Source organism: Lichenostomus cassidix, chromosome 18 (genome assembly GCF_008360975.1).
Source record: "Lichenostomus cassidix isolate B80296 chromosome 18, HeHo_3.0, whole genome shotgun sequence".
NCBI lineage: Eukaryota > Metazoa > Chordata > Aves > Passeriformes > Meliphagidae > Lichenostomus > Lichenostomus cassidix.
Window position 1 is genome coordinate 5,151,531 of NC_139498.1, and position 14,441 is coordinate 5,165,971.

Sequence of the window (14,441 nt, forward strand, 5' to 3'; positions counted from 1 at the left end):
ATGGCAGTTAGTCCAGTGGTAGAGGATTTTCTAATGTTGGCAAGTTCATAAAGGATTAAAACCAGAACACTTATTTAAACAGAAGGTAAAACACGAGTAAGGATGTACTATTTGCCTTGCATTTTCTAGAAGAGCCAATGGACAGACCCACCTGAACAGCTCTAATAAGCAGAAGCAGGTTTGGAATTTAAAGAGTAGCTTTATGTATAATGGAAGATGTCTTGCCATCTATTTGTCCCATTTTAGCTACTTGGTGAAGGTGAATAATTTCATTTTTCCTCTAGGTTGCAGGGGATTTACAGATAGTTTTGTACCAGTGCAGTTTCTTTCTTCTTTAAGAAGTCATTCAGTGTTTATGTTGTTTATAAAGGACTTTTCTGAACTAGACACCACACTGATAGACTGTTTAGATTATGTAAGTGGCCTGGTTTTTCAAGAAAAAGTGCATTCTTTCCTATCTTCCCTTATTTCCACCTGATTTCTGAGAATTCAGACAACCTTGCACTCAGCTCTCCCCTCATCCCAGAGAGTAATTCCTGTGTAAAGAGTTTATCAGGTGTTGTAGGAACCTCCAAGAGACGGACATTGCCCAGGAGGAAAGGAGAGCAGAAGTGAAACTTCCCTACAAGCTTCTCAGTCACTGGGATTCCCACAAAATTAGCTTCATCCCAAGTCAGAGGAACCACAAATCCTTCTGTGCTTCTGCCTGTTGCACCCAGAGAAACCCAGAAAAGTGTTTCAAACGAATCTTTTGGCACCAGAGATTTGGATTCTCCATGAGCAGAAAGGTTTTCCTCAATCAGGATGAAGCTGGCAGCCTGCCTGCAGGGCTGGGTGCCACATGCTGTGTGTGCAGCAGGTTTTTAGGGAAGCAGGGGCTGGATTCTTCCCCAGCAGGAGCATCAGACCTTCAGAGTCCTCAGCACACAGAGGAAAATGGATCACTCAGTGAGAAATCAATCACTGGACAGCAATTAGCTGAATAGTTGGATGTGGCTGCTGAGGGAAGCCAAGGTTTGTTTCCATCCCACAATATTTTGTAGTAATTGCTCTGCTCAGAGCTGTGGCTTGGCAGCACCAGGTCAGAGTTGTAAAATATCAGGATTGCCCAGACAACATTTTTTCCAGCCTGTGAGTAAGTGCATCAAGTCAGCTGTGCTCACTTCTGGCCTTTCCAAGAATAATCAAAGTTAGAAAGTTTTTGGAAGTCTCCCTGCAGAAGCTGCATCCCCAGGCAGAGCCAGAGCCCTTTGGAATGGGGTCAGGGAAATCTGATTACTCCAGAAAACAGCAGAGCAGAGAACATCACTGTTCCTGTCTTGAGCTGTCATTACAGATCCCAAGTGCAGCACTCAGGGCTGAGCTCAGGGCTGGCTCCTCACTTGTCTCTGCAAGTCAGCAGTCTGGGCATTGCTGCCTCCCTGGCTGGCATTAACTTGTGGGAAAACAAAATGTGCAGAGCTACGAGGAATTCTCGAGGGGTTGAGAGTTCAACACTCACAAATGCCCTAAATGGCAGTGGTTAACCCTTCCTGAGAGCTCCTCACACCTCCTTCTCCAAACTGCATCCCCTAATGCAGTTCCAGTCTGGGATGCCCATTAAATCCATCCTGACAAAGGCATGCACTGCATTTGGCAATAAATAGTTAAATTCCAACTTGCTTCCTGAGGGTTATGTTTGTTTTAGTAATAGTACACTGCAAGGCACTGGGATACCCAGGAAAAGCACTTTTGATAGAATAAATATGCTGTCTTCTGTTATTTTTTGTGTTCCTACTCTCATTTATATTTTTCAGCAGAAGGATCGATAGTATCCCAAAGACATTAAAATAAAGCTGAATCTACAGAACAGAGCTCAAGGTATCTGCTGGATAAGCACTCTTTTCTCTTTCCTTGAAACAATGAGTTCCAAATTACTTTTCTCTGAACAACTTTCTCTGTTCAATTTCATCTGTTTGAGGCTTTCTTCACCTCTCTTCTGGATCTTCTTTCAAGTCTTACATCTCACTCATCCTGCCTGAGAACAGTCACTGTTTTTAACAGCCACAGTCCCCACTTTTACAGCATGAGCTACAGAAAACCCAAAGATGAGGAACGTGAAGGGGAAAGATTAGAGATCAGACCATAGCTCAAAATCTGGGTTTCCTGCATTTCAAGTCCAGAACAGCCATCACAGCTTTTCTTTTTTGCATTTCATCTTTTTCCCTTTCAGTCTCTCTTCAACCCCAGGGCAAACTCTCCCCTTTTCCACCCCCCAAATTACAGTGCATGCTCTCAGTTGTGCCTGTGCCTGGTTCAGGGATGGATGGCTGAGGAGCTGACCAGAGCAGGTCAGAAATGACCAGCAGGGTGTCACTAATTGCTGCAGCTCGTTAATCAAGCCCAGGGCACTGGCAGGCAGAGGAAGGGAGCCCAAGTGCCACTGAAAGGCAGCACAGCTCAGACCCACAGGGATTGGGGTAGAATTTCTCATTTTTAGCTCTTTTCCCAGCAAGGATTTCCCTCACCCAAGACTGCCACTGTAATGAGCAATCTGTGCCAGCTCCACTAAACATCCCAGTTGCTTTTGAACCTTCAAACCAAACTGTTCTTTCAGCTGGTTTCATTCCCATTTTTTGCCATGGTTGTGCTAAATCTTTCAGCAGCAGCAGCAGCTTCACTCACAGAGCACAGAAAGACCCATTTCCCCCAAGACTGGAGTGTCTTTTTGACTAGGAGAGAGAAGCACACTCTATTTTCAGAGCAGTAGTAACCCTGGCCCTAGAAGAGTGTTCCCTGTTTCATTTTGGACCTGGACATACCTCTCCCTATGTCTGCCCCTTCCTCCTCCTGCCATGTCAATAATGCAAAAAAGACAACATGAAAAGCATCTGTAAATACCTTTATACTCAGCTAACCTATATTTTTCAGAAGCATCAAAGCAGTGTTTGATTGTATAGCTTCAGTACGTGTGAACTCCACAGTGTGGCAGAGAAAAATCTAATTACACCCTGTTGTATAACTACTCTTTACCCCAAGATTAGCATAATTTATAGAAGTGAATTAGTCTGGTTTAATCACTGTAACGAAAGGAGTGGTGCTGTGTTCCACCCCGGGATCCCCAGTGTGGAGATAAAAACAAGTAAAAGCTCTGCAGGGCCAGAGGTCACTAATTGTGATTGCTAAATGCTTTTTTTTCCAGGTAATACTCTTAATTTAAGAAAATGTTTAATTGGGCATAAATAAGCAGCTGTAATTTAAAGGGTGAATTGAAGAGGGCATTGCATGATGTCTCTATTAAAGCCATGGCAGGAAATTGCCACCTTTTAAAAGAAAATATATTCCCATTATTCCCAAATTTTAAATCCTCGTTTTCCCCTTCAGGTTTGCTGTTCTCTCTCATTTAACCAGTGCAGTGGTTGAACTTTTCCTGTCATTGAGAATCCTTCATGCAGAGGGAAGGTGGCAATTCAGTAGACCAGTATGGAATGATGAGAATGGAATTAGCAGTATGTAATATGATGCTGCTGGAGTTCTTAAAATTTTAAATTTTTTATATATCTCAAGATTTATTGATGAAAATTTTAAATTTTTTTTTACTATCTTCTGAAAAATGACAACACTGCCTTACTCTGGAGGATCCATTTCAGCTATCAACTCTTTGCTGCTTCAAAAGAAATCAGAATACTCTCAGTTCTCCAATTTGAAGCCATTGTGATACTGTCTAATATTACTGCAGTCTGGAGATTTCTGTGCCCAATTACTGAGATGAATGCCATTCTATCCTCTGCCATTTCTTTGGTGTCCCTGATTTATCTCTCAAAGCCTTTATGACTTTTCGTTTGGCTTTTATGTGGAGGCAGAGCAGGGTCATGTGGTTATCCAGAGGCATTAGTATGATAATTTTCTTCAAGCTGAGTAGGTGGAAATAATTAATGGACTGCTTTATTGATGTACATAGATAGCTGATTCTCTCTGTGGTTCCAATTCCCAGCCTCAATAAAGGAGCTTGAGATTTTATCTGAGGGACCAATAATTACACAGGGCAAGAATAATGGCTGCACAAATACAATCTGATGGTGGTTTGGGCATTGCCAGGGCCACTGCTGAGGCTTAAAAATATAAACAAAGATGAGCTGCATGGATGGGTTGATGCCTTTCATTTAAACTCATGAACTCTGGAGAAACTTAAATTCAGAGAATCTGTGCTCTTGGAAGTTGAGCAGACTTCAAAGAGGAAGTTGCAGTCTTGGCACAGTAAAAGGGAAATAGTTGTTTTGAATATAATAATTGGCTGTTATATTAAATTGAATATTTAATATATAATTGGCTGTCTTGCCTAGACTCCATCTCGTGTCATTGACAAGGATCAGTAACAGATACCTTGAAGAAAAACAAGCATCAATAAAAATAAACTCCATAAAAATTGGATCACATTTCCTACTCTTTGTCTCTCCAAGCCTGGTGCAGATTTGATCTGAGGATTTTGGCAGTTCACATCACTGCGGTGTTCATCCCAGAGTTCTGTCTGACCTGAATGAATTTGTTCATTTTATCTGTTGATACTAAAAGGCACTTTCCTGATGCCTGATTGTGATCTGTTTCTCAGATTCGTTCCCCATAAAGCAGCTCCTGAGTGGGAGCATCCCTTGGCACCTTTTTGTGAGCAGTAAGGAAAAGAACTGACACAGTTTTACTGCCACAGAATCTTCCCTGTGCTGCTCTTACAACTTGATCACCAGCTGCTCCTGCTCACTCAGCCAGTGCCCTTGCTTCTCATGCCCCTAAAAAAGTTATTGGTGCCTTTTAAGACCTTAGAAAATTGTTCTTTGATATCTTCTTCTGGCATGTCTTACTTTAGTTTTATATGTAACTGGTCAGAGCTTACCACCTTTTCCATTTTTCTTATGTGGACAGCATTTTTGGAAAGATGCTCCTTTACTTCCAGCCACCTCCTTTATCTCCCTGTTGAAGTTTTCTGGCTTCTCAGCCCTGTTTAAACAAAGGCTCAGAGCAACCCAGAACATTTTAATTCTGGTGTCTATTTAAATAAGGTTCTTCATTCCTATCTAGTTCTTCCCTGGGTTACACAAAAGCCAGCTGCACAAGGCTTTTCCTTCCTGCAGGGATGCTGAATTCAGTGCAGTGTTACACAATCCTAGAATCACCAGGGTTGGAAAATCCTCTGAGCTCTTTGAGTCCAACTCTTAACCCAACACCCAGGTCCACCAATAACCCCAAGCACCAAATTTACACATTTTTTGATAAAAAATGTTGCTTCTCTAGCTGCTGCTAAAGCAGAGTCCTTGCCTTGCTCAGACCCAGTCAGTTCCCACTGCAAACCTCTCCACTGCCCTTCCAGGACCCAGACTTGAGTCCAGCATCATTTTTTGTGAAAATCAAGCAATTCAGATGTCATTCACAGCACAGCCCTTTTCCCATCCTGGGAAAAGCCTGGCTGCTCTCAGCACAGATGCAAACTGTTCCCTGCAGGCAGCACCATTCTGCTTTCCTGCAAGTTCTCTGTCCCTAAGGAAGGACATCCTGCTGGGACACAATTCCCTTTGCTGTCCTCTGGAGAGGAGGGGTTCATATTTATTCCAGCAAATCCTTGGTGCTCATCACCACAATAGCTCCCAGCCCTTGCTTTATTGTTCTCTCTGCTGTTGTTTTGCTGCTGTTATGCACAGGTTTGGCAAAAGCCATCAGAATCCCTCATCCTATCACTGCAGTGCTGATGCTCCAGCATCTTCATCCATCTCAATGTAAATTGTCCCCAGTAAATTGAAAAGAGAGCAGCTGCAATGAGGTACAGACTGAATGAAGATGTCAGAGATTCCTGCACGGCTATAAAATATCAGTAATCCACCTCACCATGTAACACACACACACACACAAAAGTCTGTTGTCCTCAGTGTGCAGCATACAGGGGAAATAAACTCGGAATTTTCTGTTATGAGGAGGCTGAAGGCATTGATCAGACACAAAGTTATCACCTGATGGTTGTGTAATGTGTTTGCAGCAGCTCAGCTCCCGAGCAGGGCGAGTTTTGGGGATTTATAGAGGAAGCAGAGATGACACAATCGCTGTATTCAGGCTTTGGGTACAATAACCAGGAGCTGGAGCACCTTGTTAAATGAGATTTTGAGCTGCTGTGTGGCCTGCATGCAAACTAGAGAGTCACAGGAGCTGTCTAAAATGCTTCAGAGGTCCACACACCAAAAAGCAGCATATTCCACACACGAGTAGTTTTTTATGGAAATGCAACATCATTGTGCGGAAGGAGATGGTGTTTCATTAATGACTTGACCCCTTGTCTGCTAGCTAACCTGGAATAAAAAAATAATATCTTATATGTTTTCCTACATTCATATACTTAATTCCTTCGGAGTAAACAGTTAATTCAGTACTTGTGTTTAATTTAATTTAAGCCTCAGTTTCCTACATGAACCTCCTTAGATTTTTCTATTACAGTTCTGAATGCTTTCAGATTACTTTGGGCATCTAAGCAGCAGCCCTAATTACTTTAATTAAATGTAATCAGACATTAATATTGCTTAATATCCCCATCCTCTGGTTAACTTAGGTGAGCAGTCCTGAGTCAGTCATCCTCCATTAACCTTGGGCTGAAGCACAGGCAGAGTCACTCTGACCAGGAGGTGACAACATTTCTCCATGTGAGCCCAGAAACAGCAGCAGCACTGGAGAGCCCCTGGAGCTCCAGTTTGGGGTGTTTAGGGAGGAAATAAAGATTTTAGCTCAGATTTACATGTCTGGGGACAGCTGTGACTTTTGCAGGGCTGCACCACAGCTCTGGAGTTCTCTGTCAGAAACAGCAATAACTTTATAAAACATCCTCTCCCAGCAGCTCTTGCCCAGTGCAGCTTTTCTGGGTCAATCCCAGTTACATCAGAAATTGTTTAACTGCTATCAGCTTGAAGATAATGGGCTGACCTGTTTGGTTTGCTGTTGTGTTGCACCTACCATGGTTTTTATTTATTTTAAAAACTTGCTGAAGACTTGTTTTTTACCAGTACCAGAATGGGTTTGGGGATTTTTAAACAAAACTAGAAACCATTGAAGCAACAAATTCCCCTTGTAATATTTTCCCTCTTGATTCTGCAGCTCTACAGTTTCATTAATTAATTCCTTTTTTAAAAATAACAGCACCAATAACACCACAGGGGAATTTATCAAGGGAAGCTAGGCTCTCTCAATTAACCTAAACTTTTATTTAAGACCTCTGTAAAAAGGGGATTTTCTCTCTTACAAAAGCTGCAGTGAGCTGCTGTGGTATTTCTCTTCAGAGAAAGCACAGATAATTACGTGATGGTTTGGTTTTAATTACACTACACTTATTTTATTCCATTTCAGAGCATTGGTACTATTGTTTAATATATTCTATGAACTTCTCTGAGCTTGTAAGTCCACAGTGGAAGTGGGAACTGCCTGGGAGGGCAAACAGAGGAGCCAGATAAATTCTGAAGACCATACTGGCAATCTAAAAGGTTTCATTACCTGGCACAAACTGCTCCAGACTTGCTTTAAACTTGCTCTTTCTTATATTTTGCAGTGCCCTCCTTTTGGGGTTTGGTGAACTCAGCCTGGAACCTTTGCTCTGTTGGGAAGAGACAGTCCCCTGTCAATATTGAAACCAGCCATATGATTTTTGATCCCTTCCTAACTCCTCTCCGCCTGAACACAGGGGGAAGAAAGGTAGGTGCTCTGTGCTGTTCTGGTGTACAAAACCTGTGAAGTTGGTGGATTTAAAAAAATATTTGCTATATTTTATATTTCTAAAAGCATTTACTGTTATCAGTCAAAATAACAGTGTAGTGTGTTTTAAAGGTACTCCTCAAATAACTGAATTAATGAATTCTGTTTCTCCAGCTGAAGGGTTGGTATTTTAATTCTAAATCATTTTATAAATAAAACATCTTGAACCTGTTAGCAGTCTTGGCAATAGTCATTATGAGTTCATAATGTTTTTGTGTTGTTTCCCTTATGCTGGGCTGCCTAAAAGGGTATTTTAAAGCATTTATTGCTTGTTCCAGTTGTCTCTTTTCCAATCTGCAGCTCAGAACAATGCAGGTGAAAAGGCACCATGAGTTACAATATCAGAGCAAGCAGAGACTCCAACAGAAGGTTATTTGGGAATGATTTCTCATGCCTTGTTGTCATGACAAACGAGATGTCTGCTGAAGCAGTGTGACATTCCAGCAGTTTGCTCTGTGCTTCCCAGGGAGGGTCTGGTGTGCAAATCCATCAGAATCGATGAGGGTTTCACAGAAATGGTGAAATAATGAAATGGTGGTGGTGTTATTCCTGGGGGACAGCAATGTGGCCCAACTGTGGCCCAAATTTCAGGGTAATATACACATTTTGCTTTTTAAATAGAAATGTGTGGAGGTTTTTAGTTTTGATACAAAAAAAACCTCAAAAAACCAAAATGCAGAGTTTTATTGACTCTGCTGTTTATTTAAAGGCTTCCATATTTCACATTATTTATAAACTACAGAGTGACAAATCGGGGAAGTCAAGAACATGGAAGTTTTCTGTGAGTTGAATGTAGGAGGTTCAGAATATTCAATGTCTTTAGCAATTCTAAGAATTAGCTGTGGTTTTTTACCAGGTCAGAGTGAAGCAAATGTCTGGTTGTTGATAAAATTTGGAGGCACTGACACAGTGTTCTATCAATGCTGAGGTTCTTACCAGGCTCACAGTCACTGCCACTGATGACCTTCTATCACCTTACAAAAACAGGATTTATTCTGCTTGTGATTTACCCTAAAGAGTTCTCCAAAACAGTTAAATCAAAATTCTCCTTTGAGAAAAAAAAAATGCAATTTTGATGCCTTAATAAAAATTCTCTGTTCATAGTTAAGGCCTCAGTGAGGATTTGATTTGGCAGGTGGAATATTTGTGTTCCCTTCCTCGGGAATGTTTTTTATCTGTTAAAAATAGAGGTGCATTTCACATGGGCTGAAGCACTTCAGCTCTCTGAACCAATTGCTGTGGCAGCCAGGGAATTTCTTAGACAAGACTTAACTGTGATTATGCAGTACATGAAAGGATTTTAGGGAAGTGATCCTAAGGAAAACGATGAATAAATAAAAAGGGGATTTGATGTGGTTTCAAATCAAAGTTCTAATAAGCTAGCTTACATGCAGAGGGAACAAGAGAGGCATTTTTTGCACACAGAGTCACAATTATAAAGCTCTTTGGGAAAGGGGGCTGGGAGGAGACTCAGGCTGTAAGAGAGTGCAAGATGGGAGGAAATTAAAATTCTTAACCATTTTTTTTTTGCTGTTAATTTAGAAATTCAGTTTTATCAGAGTTTGAAAAATAATTCTTTCATTTTGAAAGCCACGCTTCTACTTGTGTGTGCTTCCCTTTGGGAATCAGCTGAAGAGGGAATGGAAGTTGTTCACCCAAAGGAACAGAATCCAAACCAATCTATGATCACTGACTTCACACTTCCTCTTACCCTTTCATTCCTTGCCACTCATTTCCCCTGGGCTTTGTTTTGAGCAATTGCACTTAGCAATGCAATTAAGCATTGCTTAATTTCTGTAAATCAGTTACCTGTTTAGTTCCCCCTTTCCACCTTGGCAGACCAAAACTGTTCCACTCCACTACAGAATTTATGCCTAAAGTTTCCACCTTAGGCACATCCCTTTCTAGTTCCTTTAGACAGTTTATTTTATTTCAGTGTCAGCAGGGAAAGCCTTTTAATATACCAGATGGAGACTTGCCTACAATTTTTTAGCTTGGAAATAAAACAGTATTTTTCTTTCTCCTGAAGAGAAGGGATTGACAGGGTAGATATGACAGTATTTTGCCAAATATTGATACCTCTGTGATCCAGTTTTTTGCAATAAGCAAGAAATCTATTGCTTTTTGTGCTGCCCAAAGATTGCAGGGCAGTCTCAGGTCATGCATTTACAATTCCAGCTGTTGTTCAACATCCATCAGATGTTGTTCTGGGTTGTTCTGTAGATGTGATTCTCCATTTCCTGGGAAAGTGGCTTTTCAGGTCCTGAAATCTTGAGTGTCATTGATACAGATAATTGGATTCCAAGATCCAGAATCTCAGCACAAGGTATTTAATGAGTTTACATGCAGATCAATTCCCCAGAAGAAATGCTGCTTTTGAGGAAACTCCCCAGGTTGCAGTTCCCTCTCAGGGCCAGCTTTGTCTCTCCATTATCCATTTCAGTGAATTCAGCAAGCAGCCCATTTCAGATAAACAGCCCTTTCTGATAAACAATGCCAGCCCTGATTCATGTGCAAATCTCACTCCTCCATGGCACAAAGAATGGCATCGTTTTCACTTTCTCTGCTTTTTTTGCCTTGGATCCACTTAAGCACCACAGCAATCAGCTCAACAAGAATAATTTATATTTATGCAGGAAGCACTGAGGGTTTCAGTCTCCAAAGCAGGGATTTCCAGCCTGTCAAGGATGACTGTGGGTTGAACAAATCACCCTCTGACTTTTTCCTTTGCTGGGATTCCTTTCTCCATTCACCTCTGCCCTTTGTCCCCCAAAATTTTGTCTCCCAAAATTTTGTCCCCTGCCTTTCTGTAGCTCATCTGCCTTCTGTCTCCTGGTTCTCTGTGGACTTAATGTCAAGAGCCCTATTTCTAAGACTCTCTAAGACTGAACTACAGTTCTTGGCCATACTTTTTATTTCTTTTCCCTCCTAAAAGCACGTTAAGCAGCAGCATTTGCTTTAGACAAAACCCTGCCAATTAATGAAACCTTTTCCCATCAGTGACCTTATGTCCTGTGAGTCATTTCAGGTCACTCAAGGACTGAAATTGTTGCCTAAAGCAGGTGAAGTTCTGTTTAAAATCACTTCATTTTCAAGGCAAGCAAGGACATTAATACCTGATGTTGACCTCTGGGGAAATAAAAGGAATTGATGTCTGCTGGCCAAGGACTGTTATTCTGTAGTTCAGTGTGGAAGTTACTCAGCAAGATCCACACATCTGCCTGCTCAGATGGAGCACTAATGAATGCAATCCTATATTATTTAAATTAATATCTTTATAAATAATTGGTTCGTTCGATGCATCACGAGATAATGGCGACATTTAGCAGCTTCTAAACTAAAACAGGGCAGGAGAGAGGAGATTTATGGATTGAGATCAGTTAAATGGTTTCTCTGCCAGCTAGTTCTGATTCCATGCTGTTCAATCAATTCAGAGTATTACTAGCATTTTTCTCAAGAGTGCAATATATGACAACTACCAAGCTTTGCTTTGGTGATTACTAAAAGGACAGATACTGGTATGAACCATATTTCAGCGCTGCAGGAATATAAAAAATGAATTGTTAGAAATGGTCCAGGAGGAATGGATAGCAATAAGACATCAATGTCATCTGTAAACTGACTTGTGATAAATTTTTAGAGGGCTTAATAATATGATTTTTGATTTAGAGTGGCTTTGGAAAGTCAAAAGTCTGATGCAAACATCAAAAACTTTAATGAATAAAAAATGAAATGTGGTATTGCTGCTTAAGTAATTGTTTAATGTTTTTGGTGCTTCTACAGTTCTGGGATGTGTTAGTAAGTGAATTTGAAATGGAACCAGCAGGTTAAAGTAACTTGTTTATTTACCTTCACTGAGTCTAGAACAGGAAAAAAATGCTGAGTTTTATTTCAGCTGTACCTGCAGACAATTGAAATTGCTGTGGAATCCTGTAAATGTGGGTTAGGACATGAGAGGGGATTGATCATGTGTGTGAGGTTCTGCTGCCCACCTGGGCAGGTGGCACTGTGTGGCTGAGGCTGTTGGTGGCTGCAAGGTGCTGCTCAGCTCTCCCAGAGCTCTGCAATCCCCAGGCACAGCAATTGCTGAACTAGGAGCTGTCAGGGACTCAACTCCTGACAAATTGGATGCAGCCATTAAAGAACTGAGGGAAAAGGTTCTTTCATTTTTTTTATCTCACTTTCATCCAAAATGGTAAAATCATGAAATCAGCAGATCTCCAGCAGGGATTTAGACTAAATCCAGCAGGGATTTCTGCCTTGCAGCTGGAGCAGGTGAGCTGCTGTGTGACAGACACACGTCAGTGCTGCTGGGAGATGGGTGACACTGCTGCCAGGGTGACAAATGTGCCACTGCCAGTTCTGAGCAGCACTTTGGGGCTGGAGAGAAGTGCAAGTTCATTGTTTCTCCACCCAGAGCTGGTAATCTGTGGTGTTGGAGACTGAAGCAGTTTGCTTATAGATGGAAGAATTAAACAACGTATTTTAGGATTAGATGCCAGAAAGGAGCTTAAGGGGAAAAACTGAAAACCTGTCGTCAATGGACTGTATCTAATAATCAAAAGCAAATCTGTGGCTCAGCAGCTCCTCATCTCACTGGGATCTGGGTGGTGGAGCAGTGGCAGCATTTAAACTGTGCAATCCAGCAGGCTGGGGAGACCATCAGAGGAGGAAAATGTACAGAAATTGGGGATAAGAAACAAGGAAAATGTACATAAACTGGGGGTGAGGAGCTGTTCTGACTGTAAGGGCCAGTGTGAGTCACAGGGGCTTATAGAAAGAAAAGTGTGAAGATGAAATGATCCTTCTGCATGTACCTGTTTCTGTTTGGGATGTGCTGTTCTGCACAGAACGTGGCAGGGACTCAGAGGGTGCTGCTGGGGTGGCAGCTCTGTGTCACTGAGGGAGGTGTTGGCATCAGGAGCTCCTAGCTGTGTTATGGAACTTCCAGCTGAATCCACTAGAAATGAACACTTTCACCTGCAGCTTTTTGACCAAGTCCTTGCTTGTGTCCCTGAGCAACAAACAGACCCAAACCACCAGGGTAGGGCTCACAGTGGAAATTGTAGCTTTTAAGCTGGGGGGAAAAAAGAGAAGAAAGTTTAACTTGACTGCCAGAAATCACTGGGGAGTTCGTTTTCACTGGAAAATGCGAAGAAGATGATGAAAATAAACATTTTCTCTTGTAAGCTTGCATAGAAGGAGTGTGTGTTGCATTGTTATTCCTGTACAGCTCAGTGCCAGCTGTCTCAGGGAGGCTGCTGAGCAGCAGAGGATGTTTCACAGAGCACAGGAATGTGCCATGCAGCCACAGAGACATTTGGGATATACACTGCCATGGGGAGGAAGGGGAAGGAGCAGCCTGGGCAAAGGCTAATAAGGACAAATTGTGTCTCTTTGCTCTCTGTGGACGTTTAAAAAGAAATGATTAAAAAGGAAAAAAGGAATGGCTTCACCCTTTATTCCTCTACCCTTTCTCCTGTGCCCCAGCCAGCAGCTGGAGGCAGCACGTCAGCATTGTAATTTGCTGCTGATGGCATTAAATCTGTGCTCTCCATTTCTGCAGTGCCCCTTTTCCTGCCACTCTGCAGAGAGTGCAGAGAAACCTGTCACAGGCAGGACTTTAAATCACAGCAGCTGCCAGGGCTATGCCAGTGGCAGCACAGCTGTGCTGAGGTGGCACTTGAAAGCTCCTTTGAAGATCCTTTGCCTTCACTAGGTATTTAGCCTTAACTATGAATTTAATCTAGTCCTGTGTCAGGGAGGACTATTTAAGACCTCTACCCAAAATAGTGCTGAAATGTACTGAGCCAAAGGAGCCTTTGGGGGAAAAAAAGGAAAAAGGATTGAAATGTGAATTGGTTTTAATCATACAGATGTACTTATGATGTTGCCACAGCCCTTCCAAATAACTGCATTTGTGTGTTTAGTTTGGTAAAGGATATTATTTATGTGATGGACATGAATAGCTACTTTTGAGTGACTCAAGTGATGCAGATCCACACTTGTGATCTCTTCTGTCAGTGTGGTACTGCAAACCACAGGGCTGCTGTGCTTTGCACAGCCTGAAGATGGGTTGGGATGTAAATCCCTGTTGGACAGATTTGGGGTTGTTTACTGGGAATTGCTCAATTAGAGGCACAGAAACTCAGTTAAAGAGCTCTCCTGGTCTGATGTTGCCCAGGGATGTTGAATGCTGGAGACAGAAACTGCCCTCAGCACCTCCCTGCCAGGATGGGTTTGGCATGGGCAGAAGGCAGTGATCCTGGGGATCCTTGGGTTCCTCAGCCACCACAGCAAATCCATGCCTCCAAATCTCAGCTCCAGGCTGAAAACTTTGAAACTTTATCTTGTCCCCCAGAAACCTTCTCAGTGTAAGTAAACCTCTGACTGCCCATGACCAGGTGGATGTTGCATCCAGGTTTTTCACAGTTTTCATATATTTACAGAATAATATTGCTTGGAAGAACAGGGATGTATTCCAGCTTTAGATGGAATATTTCTCTTATCATGCACAGTTTTGTGCCAACTGCTTATCCATTTGTCTCAACCCAAATGTCCCAAGCCTTTGAAGTAGCTACATGTGATTTTTGTATCTTGTTTGATTCTTTGAAGCCTCTTTGTGACCAGCCTTGTGTTAACACACAGTGTTGCACAAGCAGAAGAAATAATGCAGCCTGGTTTTC

The 14,441-nt window shown here is 42.0% G+C and overlaps 1 protein-coding gene across 3 annotated transcripts in view; it reads left to right on the forward strand.

Moving 5' to 3' along the window:
* CA10 (carbonic anhydrase 10 (inactive)) overlaps positions 1-14,441 on the forward strand; it is a 164,528-nt gene that overhangs the window by 59,282 nt on the left and 90,805 nt on the right. For all 3 annotated transcript variants that reach the window (XM_085077613.1, XM_085077612.1, XM_085077614.1), the window contains exon 4: positions 7,553-7,695. In XM_085077613.1, coding sequence (XP_084933739.1) covers positions 7,553-7,695 — 143 coding nt within the window. The remainder of the gene's footprint in view (positions 1-7,552; positions 7,696-14,441) is intronic.